General features: G+C 36.2%; 1 protein-coding gene and 1 pseudogene across 2 annotated transcripts in view; one reads left to right on the forward strand and one right to left on the reverse strand.

Annotated features, from left to right (window-relative positions):
• The window catches only part of LOC145668199 (ubiquitin-like modifier-activating enzyme 1 pseudogene), a 107716-nt pseudogene that overhangs the window by 18296 nt on the left and 76947 nt on the right, over positions 1–12473 (forward strand). The gene's annotated exons all lie outside the window — the stretch shown is intronic.
• On the reverse strand, positions 6573–8241 carry LOC145669205 (uncharacterized protein F54H12.2-like). Its single transcript, XM_081737534.1, has 2 exons — positions 7193–8241; positions 6573–6629 (listed from the first exon to the last, which is right to left on the reverse strand). The coding sequence occupies exon 1, from the start codon at positions 8218–8220 to the stop codon at positions 7201–7203; it is 1020 nt and encodes a 339-aa protein (XP_081593660.1). The 5' UTR covers positions 8221–8241; the 3' UTR covers positions 6573–6629; positions 7193–7200.

A 12473-nucleotide genomic window follows, 5' to 3' on the forward strand; every position in this document is an offset into this window, starting at 1 on the left:
CGGAAAAATCCGGAATTTAGAAATTTCTGATTTCGTTAACATTCCGGAATTCAAAAAATCCGGATTTTTTCGAAATCCGGAGTTTTTCCCAATTCCGGAATTTTCTAAATTCCGGATTCTTCCCGAGCTCCGGAATTCTTCTGAATTAGGGAGTTTAACTGAATTCCATAATTTTCCGAAATTCGGAAAGTGAAAGTTCCGCTTCCGAAAAATGAACTTATTTTGGTTAATATGAATCGTGGCGGAAATAAGACTTTGACCAGGTAATGGCGACTGCTTTGAAAGAAATGGAGAGTATGAGAATTCAATCTGCCATATTTGTAGTTTCGTGTGGAGAAGAAACAAACTTGTGAACCAACGGTTTAGGAATAACTCAAGTTATTAATGTAAACTTTGCCGACTTCATAAAAGAAATACGAAAGATATTTTTAATCGAAGAAATATAACATACAAGTTTGCAAGCGGAGACAAAGAAACCTAACGGAACGAGACTAAAAACGAATCGTTTACCGCGTAGCGATCGCGGTTCAGTGCTCGAGGTGATTGTGCGAATGCACGTTGTAATTTTTTTTTTACTTCAGGATTTTTGATGGCGATTGATCAGCGATAACATACGTTTTATTATATTCAGATATTTGAATACTCGGATATTTCAATACTTGAACTATCAAATCTTCAGGAATAATAATAGTAATAATAATAAACTAATAATAATAAACTAATAATTATTAGTTTAGAAGATTAAAAGCTAGGAGCTAATTATCGCTCAGGTTGTACCATTACAAGCAGAAACGTGACATTTGGAAAGAATATTTCGGTTTGGTTTAATGTTGCTCACGAGAAGAGGAATTTCTCATCTTGTTTCTAAAATAAACAAAAAACATGAGAATTAACATTTTACATTCGAGACAGGTCAAGGCTAACTCAAAATTTTCGTCTCTCTTTGGAGATGAGAATCGAGACGAGACGAAAAGTATCGTAAACATTTCCCGTCTTGTCTCGGTTCTCGAAATAGTGTATGTCCATTCTTTAACTAACAATTGCTCTGTATACTGAATCTCATAGGCTATTTCGTTACATTCTATTTCAGAGCTCATTGAATTATGCTCTGTGTCGTCCTTTATTTAGACCATGCACTATTCTTATTCCCAGCTTATGACCCGCTTCAATGTCTTATTCAGTTTAGGCTTTTCTCCTTACCTTGACTACACATGTGATTGATTTAATTCTGACTTTCCGCGCAGAACCGATGAAAATTTATTATTATTATTTTAGAACCGATGAAAATTTATTTTAGGATATACAGAGGTAATTATAAAACTTTGCTACAAAATACCTACACACAGCATAATTCAATGAGCTCTGAAATAGAATGTAACGAAATAGCCTATGAGATTCAGTATACAGAGCAATTGTTAGTTAAAGAATGGACAGAGACAAGACGGGAAATGTTTACGATACTTTTCGTTTGGTTTCGATTCTCATCTCCAGAGAGAGACGAAAATTTTGAGTTAGCCTTGACCTGTCTCGAATGTAAAATATTAATTCTCATGTTTTTTGTTTATTTTAGAAACAAGATGAGAAATTCCTCTTCTCGTGAGCAACATTAAACCAAACCGAAATATTCTTTCCAAATGTCACGTTTCTGCTTGTAATGGTACAACCTGAGCGATAATTAGCTCCTAGCTTTTAATCTTCTACGAGATAATAATAACTAATATTAGTTTATTATTATTACTATTATTATTCCTGAAGATTTGATAGTTCAAGTATTGAAACATCGAGTATTCAAATATCTGAATATAATAAAATGTATGTTATCGCGGATCAATCGCCATCAAAAATCCTAAAGTAAAAAAAAAATTACAACGTGCATTCGCACAAACACCTCGAGCACTGAACCGCGATCGCTACGCGGTAAACGATTCGTTTTTAGTCTCGTTCCGTTAGGTTTCTTTGTCTCCGCTTGCAAACTTGTATGTTATATTTCTTCGATTAAAAATGTCTTTCGTATTTCTTTTATGAAGTCGGCAAAGTTTACATTAATAACTTGAGTTGTTCTTGAACCTTTGGTTCACAAGTTTGTTTTTTTCTCCACACGAAACTACAAATATAACATTGAATTCTCATACTCTCCATTTCTTTCAAAGCAGTCTCCATTACCTGGTCAAAGTCTTATTTCCGCCACGATTCATATTAACCAAAATAAGTTCATTTTTCGGAAGCGGAACTTTCACTTTCCGAATTTCGGAAAATTATGGAATTCAGTTTAACTCTTGAATTCAGAAGAATTTTGGAACTCGGAAAGAATCCGGAATTTAGAAAATTCCGGAATTGGGAAAAACTCCGGATTTCGAAAAAATCCGGATTTTTTGAATTCCGGAATGTTAACGAAATCAGAAATTTCTAAATTCCGGATTTTTCCGAATTCCGGAATTATTCCAAAATCGGAATTTTCCGAATTCCGGAATTTGTCCGGTTTTACTTTCGGGAGTCCGGAAAGTAATAATTCCGGAATTGGCTATCTCTAGTTTATACACAACCTTTCAGAACACTAAGCTAGTAGCTGTCTACAAACAAACAAGTAATGCAAAGCATTTTGTATCCTGCAATACGTCATGTATTAAAATCCGACAGCAGTTTCAGTATCTAACCAGAAATTGCATGTATCTAGCTACTGGACGCTGAGGTATGAAGGATTGTATTGTGTCTTATACAACCCTGCAAACCACTGAATATCTAAACGGCTTTCGTTAAATGCAAGTTGTAGTACTCACAGTTACATCCATTTGTGTCTATATGATCGTGTTACTAAAGCTTTCTATATGACAGCGTTAGTAAGTCTTTCTCTGCTCTCCCGTAAAGTTGTGATACGATCTACTACAGAATAAAGAACCAATTATCAATTTAACCAAGTTGTTGTATTACTACACATCTACTTTCGCCTCTGTCAACACTGGTCAATTTCGTTGACGCGACATATTTGCTTTTTTATACCCCTTTCTTCGTTTACTGAACTAAACAGTAACTATTCTGAAATATACTACTGCGCATGCCTCGTAGATAAATATTTCTGATGCCAATAGTTTCCATTTTGTCCAAGGAATGTTCTTTTTCTTATTCCCAGCATGACCCTTTTATTACATCATATGAAGAGCATGTAGGTCTAAATACCTCATGTCTTACATAGAATGTAAGTTTAACTCTTCCAGCAAAGAACATGTGATCATAGTATACAACCCACAGAAGTGATAGCTGGCAATACAGTGATCGTAATCCGTAACGACACAGAGAGTGACCTATGCCCTCCCTGCTGGTCTAGTGGCTAGCACGTGCACTGTTGGTGTATGGTGTCCCGCGTTCGATTCCCGGCGGGAGAGAATCTATGATTTTTAACTGTTCTCGATGTTTCTGTGTTCGTGTCCCTGTCGTTATAAGTTATTAGAAAAAGCATGTTAAACGAGTGAAGCAAGTATAATTAGCAATAAGTAAGTTACTGAAACACGTTCGGTGAGTCAGTTAAAAAAAAGTGGTTAAAGCACTGGCTTTTTGCGCCGTCCATACGAGTTCATATCTATCTCGGCTTGATTTTTCATCCATTTGAGAGAAAGTATTGTTCCTTTTCGCTAAGGTAGTCACTCTTTTCGTATTTTTCGCTGTCGGTCACAGTTAAAGTAACTGACTATTCTTATTCTTTCTACGAATGATGGATCTTCTCTTTGGTTTCATGTCAAACATGCTCACGTAATGAAAAGACGCTGTCGATAATAATAATAATAATAATAATAATAATAATAATAATAATATGAAATATTAGGAGCTTACTCGTGTGTGTATTTCGACAATATAATTTTATATTATTATGTGGAAATAAGTAAGGCTGGCTGGCGTCCGCCCCCTAATTTTTTCGATGCGCCTTATGTGTCCACGGTGTCCAACGTTGGTCCCATCCCACTATCACCTCCTGTTCTCTCGATATAAGTTAACGACTTTTTGCTAAAGAGGGCTCTGCCGTGGCTCCATGACTACCCATGACAATGACTCCGTTGATTTTGCATTGAAATCGCTTATTTTTCTGAGTACTATGAGTGCATACTGTCCAACGTTGCTCCCATCACTATACAATTTCCCGTTCCCTCGATATAAATTGCTAATATTTTGTTTGTAAGGGACATATGGCGTTACAATCATTACATTTGAAGAAGAATTGAGTAAGATATTGCCTTGACACAAACAACACTTATTATTGTTATTATTATTATTATTATTATTATTATTATTATTATTATTATTATTATTATTATTATTATTATTATTATTGTTGTTGTTGTTGTTTTACTTACCACTAATGTTGCCTACCTTTATATGCATTGCAAAGTGTTACTTAAAAGCAAATCAAATAACACTCCTCGCTATTCACGCTCCCGAACTCGAAATACATGATTTACAGTTCTCTGTGTTAGAAGAAAAGCACATTTATTATATTATTCTTTCAAATACCACGTTTCACAAGTTACTTCACTTTCAATGTGTAATTTCATATCATCACTAATAATCATCTTGTTTCGATAGGAAATAACCTTCTCCTGCAAAAAAAAAAAAAAAGCCTGACTGTAGCGATAGGCCGTGAACCTTCTTTAGGCGATTAATCGGGTCCAATATTTCAATAAAAGAGGATAAGTCCCTACACACAAATATTTCAGTAAAAGGAGAAAAGTTATTCAAACTTTCTGAATACCTATTTATGGGAGAAATGTGATTCCTTTGGAACTTTTTAAGAGTTTGAAGGGCCGCCATTTTGAACATTTTCATCTGATGATTCTGGTTAACGAACGCATCAAGATATTTCAACAATTAATGTTTGTGGCAAGTTTCGTCTCAATCCGCGGAAAATTAGGGTGGTTATGGTATTCACAAATAGCGTTATATATATACAGATAGATAGATAAATAGACACACAGAGGGACAGAGAAGAAGTGTTTTGCTCCCTCCTCGCACCTGTGGTGCGTCAGAGCTAAACCGGGCCCCTTTGCAAAACGTATTGACCAGCCTAACCTAAACACAAGCCTCAGTAGTAGGGACCCCCGTATATGCAGCCGAGTCAGCAAAAATTTTTGTGACGTCATAGGTCAAAGGTCAATGACCTTGGCCCAGGGTCAATGACATAGGGGTACCTAGGACCACCCCCTCTAAATTTTGGCAGGGGTACCTTGGCCCACCCCCTAAATTTTGGCAGGGGTACATAGGACCACCCCCCTTAAATTTTGGAAATTGCCAAATCTAAAAATTGGGTGTGGTAGCCTAGGACCACAGTATGTACCTCTATCAGTATTGGGGGTCTATGTCGTTCCCTTTCATGGGTAAAAAATTGCCAAAAAGTCAAATTTCGGGGGTTTTTGACCTAATTTATTCCCTTTGATGAGGTATTATTATCCTATATGGTTATATGGGCGTATACAGGGGTTCATTACCTTTCATAAGATATGGGATATTAATGCACCCCTTGAAAAATTTGGGAGGGGTACCTTGGCCCACCCCTTAAATTTTGAAAATTGTCCAATTTAAACATTGGGTATTATAGTATAGGACCCTAATATGTATTATGATAAATTTAGGTGGTCCACCTCGTTCCGTTTTAGGGGTACAAAATTGCCAAAAAATATAAACGTAAGCAATACGTTGTACCACGTGTTTGGTTTTTGGTCCATTTATCCCCCTTTGATGAGGTCCTATTACCTTATATAGTTATATGGTCATGTATAGGGGTCCATTACCTATCATAAGACATGGGTACATTGGTGCACCCCGGGAGGAGTACCTTGGCCCATCCCTTAAATTTTGGAAATTGCCCAATTTAAACATTTGGTATTATAGTACAGGACCTCAATATGTATCATGATAAATTTGGATGGTCCACATCGTTCCCTTTTAGGGGTACAAAATTGCCAAAAATATAAATGTAAGAAATATGTTGTACAACGTGTTTGGTTTTTTTGGTCCAATTTATCCCCATTGGATGAGATCCTATGATTACAGGGATCTATTTCCTATCATAAGACATGGGTATATTGTTGCACCCTTAAAATTTGGCAAGGGGTACACTGAAATTGTCCAATTTAAGCATAGTGCAGGACTTCAATATGTTTCGGTGGTCCTATTGCCAATTTTTTTTTTTTAGTACAACCACGTGTTTGGTTATTGACTTAATGAATCCTATTTGATAAGGTATGGACGGGTATCCCCTTTCAATTTGGTATAACCCCTCGGGTGTAGTACGGTAACGTGATCGATGATTTGGTTTTGATGCGCGACGAGGTCCCTGGTCAATGTTCTCTAGGAATTAGGTGGAAACTTTGCACAGGGTTCTCGTCTTATATCGCACAGTTCTTTAGGAGAATCTGATAACGTTGTATGTGGAATGAACAATAAAAACACATAGGTCAGCATAAATTGTATTTTATTCATATTTTCTGGTTTCTTCTTTTTCTTTCTTGTTACACTAAGGTATTGACAATGTTTGTATATTGAGCAGGGTTTCTTCATTAGACCGCCTCCTCTTCTTGATTGTGATGATTTGTTTCCATGTTTTGCAGCATAGCACCCGTTTGCAAAACTTCGTATTGTGAATTCTTTAAAAAGAACGAGGAAAAAGATGATTAGTATAGAAATAGATGATGATTAAGCAATACATTTGCAATGATAAATATGATAAAATTACCTGGAAGGTATATTGCAACAGTCTACGATCATTAACCGTGGGTACTGTTGTGAACAAATATTGAATTTCACGCAGAGATTTTCCTTGGGCTTTACAGCACAAATAAAAATAAGCATAATAGCCACATACGGATGAACCAAGACTTTGCATTTGGCTATTATTACATTTATAGTACATACAATGAAGTTTTAAGAATGCAACATGTTGTGGTACATAAGGAGGAAGGCCATAGCTGTCAAAATATTCTCCAACACCGCGATTATCAATATAAATTGCAATCCAATGGCTTCCTAGTTTTGTAGATGGATCTGTATTTACAATGATTGCCAAAGGAAGAGAAATCCGTGAGGGTAACTCATCGCTTGCAAATACCCCGGTAAAATGATTTCTGAATAATGGACTACCGTTTAAAGCACTAGCTAATTGTAATGTATTCAACATCGTGAATGGAAATGATACATAACGTATACGTACCTTGTAATTTAAAAGTCCAGGATAATGTTGCGCTGGTGGTCGATCTCTAGGAGTGAGGAAAACTCTCCATACACAATACAGTTTGCAGATGCTGCTAATTTCTCTTGGAAATGAACTTCCAATCGGATGGCTCCATGTCGTTGTAAATTCCAATAGTGACAATCTCCAGCAGAAGAATCGGGAGTTAGGTCAAATACAAACAGTGTATATCCATTCTTGTAGTCGGCTCTTGAAATTGTATTTCCAGTATTGGTAAAATGTATGCCAGAACCTGAGAACAATGTGTGGTACGATGAAATGTAGAGATTTTCTTCAAAGTTGGGTTGCAACGGTTTTGAAGGTACAGCTTTTCCATCCACATACAATGTAAAGAAATTAATGTTTAGATGTTGAAATTCAAATGGATTGCTGGTAATAGTTCCACTGGATGCTTCATTCGATGTAAATCCTACAATAATACGATTTGGCAATGTTCCCATAAACAGGTTATCAATAGTTTTGGATTGTATATCCTTCGGGATGGTAAATGATTTCATTTGAACCCTTGTCAGAGGATACTTTGCCGGTGTAGATTGTAAAATTTTATTGTGTGCCAATTTGACACTAGGGCTAATGTTGACTTTTTTCACCTGCAACGATGCATCTAGAATATTGATTTTTGCACTGACACCACTTTCACCGGCCATGAGACAAAAGTTTGGTTTTGCAGGAATAAGTTTCACACGTAATTCCACTCCATGAATTAAAAATTTATCTTGATTAAAAATGTCACAATGAAGATGTCCAATCATATCGAATTTCATACTTTGTTTTGTCAGTTCATAGCGTTGTTGAAATCCTTTGTTCTCCCTGGTGGTTGCGTTCATATGACCAGCCGTATCTTGAAACCACATTGCTGTTTGTAAATGTGTATTTTTAGCTCCATCACTATAATTGAGCAGTTTTTCCAGGTACGAACGATATGGATGATTATGTGACGGAAATGAGATCAGTTTATTGTTCAAGTAGATTTGTACTTCACTAAACATAGCATTTAGAAAATCATTGACAGGTGCAATTATTGCTTTATCCGTTTCGGTGAAGGATGAACCATCTGGTTTCACAATTTGTGCTTGGATGTACAATAAGGTTTGTGGCAAATCAATATATTCATCACTGCTACCACTCACTACAAATTCTATTGGTGAATTTTCAGCTATTGAACTAATTGGTTTGTAGCCAATAATACGATTGTCCAGAACCTGGTTTGCGTGGGTAATGTTGAAAAAATGTCCAATTCACTTTTTACACATTCACAGGATTGATGATGTAAGAAAGCCATCGTTGAATTAATCAAAAATATCTGGCGACGATGCCAATGATCTCTTCTTCTTCTTATGTGATAATTTACGTCTCTTCGTAGGATTGATGGTGTTGTTGATCGTTGGAAGGTCAACCTCAAACTGAGAGCAGTCATCCCATTTTCGTTTATGATATCCACTTCCCAGCATAGTTTTCAACTTATTTTTAGCTTTTTCTTGTAAATTTGATTTTGCCTCTTGCATACGTTGATGAAACGATTCTTCCAGCGGTTGATTCGAGATCACAACATCATTAATCATATTGGCACCTGATTTTAATAATTCTTTTCCCACAGTTTTAGCTCCTTGCTTCACAAGTGGTAACACTGAACGAAATAAGCCACCAAGGAAACTTCCAATGCCATGTCCTGCTTGATAGGGACTTCCCACATAGACGTTGCCGATACCGGATAACGCTTGTTTTTGGTAGTATTGCAAATACGGATCAGTCATGACGACGACGACGGAAATGTAGTTTTGTACACACCGTTCCAAAGGTGAATGGCATACGATGACCTGTGCTATCCCTTATATCGATTTGTATTTGCTCAAAATTCATTTTTTCCACCGGAACATAATGTGCAGGATTAAAGATTTGTACTGCATGACTTCCAAAAGTATGATTCACAGGATCCATGTTGACAATTCGTAGCAAGGGTACCATTGTATCTCCAACAATGACAGATTCAATAATGTCACAGTAGACGTACATTTGTGATGGTAAACCTAATCGTACATCCGGTGTATATTGTCCCTTTTGCATATCTTTTTAAATCACTTTTTGGTTCAAATCCAAGCATTAAACTAACACTTGGTGAGATTTGTACAGAAGTATGGATTTCCTTATTGGGATGTCTTATGAGGCATATATTATTAGTTGCATCATGGGATATAAATAAATTGGTTTCTTTATGATGTATATTAATTGCATGAATAAGATCCCGTATATTGTTATAATAGCGAACATTGATCGTTACAATCTTCCACGGTTCCTGATCATTACTACTTGATGATTTGTAATATATTTTATTGTTTTCACTGTTAATGTTCAGCAAAGAATGTGGATAATGAATCTCTACAATTGCCACATCCCATTTCTGGCGAAACTCTACACGTCGTTGTAATTTCGTAATATATGAAGTCAATGTATTTTCTGGAAAATAATCCATGGAACTATTACTGGGAAGTGTAACGTAAAAATCTTGATCAGGTTCCATTCTTCTTCAATGAAGTTGCAGGGATCCACGAATTGAATGAGGAAGGATATCCTTTCCACTGGACGAGATACTCCTTTCTGCGACCTTTTGTTCTTGTACGTAATATTTTATCGATGAGGAACGTCGAAGGGAGCGGCACTGGTTGTAATTCTTCTCTGTAGAAAACACCCTCGATGAGTTGATGATTTAAATCCTCTAGTCGATACACTGGTGGGTTTCTTGGTACAATGGCTTTTACTCTGAATATTTCCCAAGTCCAGTTCTCGAGGTAACCCTTGTCAAAGATACGTTTTGTTTTACTTATACGAACAGTATCACCAACAGATAAATCCGTATCTTGTTTTGAACGTTGTAGCTTTTTGTCGTATAAGTTATGCCACACCTCCAGTAAATTGTCCTGAGAAACGTTTGCAGGTGCCATTTTAATACTGGAATGCCGACTTTCATTGTATGCTTTTACAAGTAAAGGCAATACTTTGATGTAATTGTATGTTTGATATTTGGTAAAGTATTTCCACATACGATGTTTCAATGTCTGATTAAATCTTTCTGCGATGCTGGCTTTAATATCTGGATCCTTTGTTGTAACATGTTGCACGTTGTGTTTCCTGAAAAACTTTTGTACTGTCTTGTTGGTAAATTCAGTTCCTTGATCACTACGTAGCACAATTGGTTTTCTTTCCTGGAAAATCATTTCAAATGCATTCACTATATCCTCGGCACTTTTTGATTTTAGTGGTACAGCCCACCCGTACCGACTAAACACATCAATCACTGTAAGAATATAGCGGTAATTGTCATTATAGTTTTGAAGTGATTGTAAATCATTTAAATCACATTCCCATTGATCATCAATATTGTTGACAAGATAAAAATCTCTACGGAAACGACGACGTACAGGACGATGTAACGTGTAGGTAGGTTGTTTGTTTAACCAAAGTTTTATTTTGGCTAGAGGTATAGATTTTCCTGTGGCTTGCCATAATTTCTTTGCAGTAGAAAATGATGCAGGGTGTGCTGGATTGTAATAAATGGATTTCAACTTTTTGTTTATGGTTTGTACGTTGACCATTGTGGAATGATACGTTTTCTTTTTGGTCGGACTTCTAAAACATCATCATCATCATCTTCTTCTTCTTCTCCGGAAGAAAATAATTCAGATGCCGGTTTTGGTGGTGCAGATCCTTCAGATGCTGTTGTACTATTATGCTTGACAATATAGTTTAATCTTCGTGGATTACCAATCAATTCTTGAGGTGTGTTTGACGATGCAAGGTAGTTGCAAAACAATTCCCAGCCTTGAGTATTAGAATGTTTCCTCGGTCGAGTCACATCGCACATTAAATCTACAATATTGGATCCATGTAGTTTATTGTCGTTGATGTACACTGTTCCTTTATGATCCCATGTAATTGCATCATCTTGTTTTAAACGACGGAATAGTAGTTCGGCTTTCTTACGATACATTTGTGGTATTGCGGCTAAAATTTCTTGTTTCGTGCTATCGTCAACATTCGGAACGTCACCATCAGGTTTCATTGATGTAATTGTAAGTGGTATTGGTTCTTCTTGTTTACGTATCACATAAAGATATTTCTGTAATATTCTATTGTACTGATTCCATTTTTCTTCATCACTAGGATACGATGTGTTCAATATAGATTGCATTTCACGATCGAAATTAGTTGAAAATTTTTGAAAATTTTTCGTTTCAAATTTTTGTTTTGAAAATTTTTTAGTTTCAAGATTTTCGTTTAAAAGTTTTCGTTTCAATTTTTGTTTTGAAAAACTTTGGTTTGATTTTTTTTTTAGTTTGAAAGTTGAAAAAAAAAATTAAATACCATGAATCTTTCCTATCAAAGTTTCCACCTAATTCCTAGAGAACATTGACCAGGGACCTCGTCGCGCATCAAAACCAAATCATCGATCACGTGACCGTACTACACCCGAGGGGTTATACCAAATTGAAAGGGGATACCCGTCCATACCTTATCAAATAGGATTCATTGAGTCAATAACCAAACACGTGGTTGTACTAAAAAAAAAAATTGGCAATAGGACCACCGAAACATATTGAAGTCCTGCACTATGCTTAAATTGGACAATTTCAGTGTACCCCTTGCCAAATTTTAAGAAGGGTGCAACAATATACCCATGTCTTATGATAGGAAATAGATCCCTGTAATCATAGGATCTCATCCAATGGGGATAAATTGGACCAAAAAAACCAAACACGTTGTACAACATATTTCTTACATTTATATTTTTGGCAATTTTGTACCCCTAAAAGGGAACGATGTGGACCATCCAAATTTATCATGATACATATTGAGGTCCTGCACTATAATACCAAATGTTTAAATTGGGCAATTTCCAAAATTTAAGGGATGGGCCAAGGTACTCCTCCCGGGGTGCACCAATGTACCCATGTCTTATGATAGGTAATGGACCCCTATACATGACCATATAACTATATAAGGTAATAGGACCTCATCCAAGGGGATAACTTAGGTCAAAACCAAACACGTGGTACAACGTATTGCTTACGTTTATATTTTTTGGCAATTTTGTACCCCTAAAAGGGAACGAGGTGGACCACCTAAATTTATCATAATACATATTAGGGTCCTATACTATAATACCCAATGTTTAAATTGGACAATTTTCAAAATTTAAGGGGTGGGCCAAGGTACCCCTCCCAAATTTTTCAAGGGGTGCATTAAT

This window comes from Thermobia domestica, chromosome 13 (genome assembly GCF_964235325.1).
Source record: "Thermobia domestica chromosome 13, izTheDome1.hap1.1, whole genome shotgun sequence".
Classification (NCBI taxonomy): domain Eukaryota; kingdom Metazoa; phylum Arthropoda; class Insecta; order Zygentoma; family Lepismatidae; genus Thermobia; species Thermobia domestica.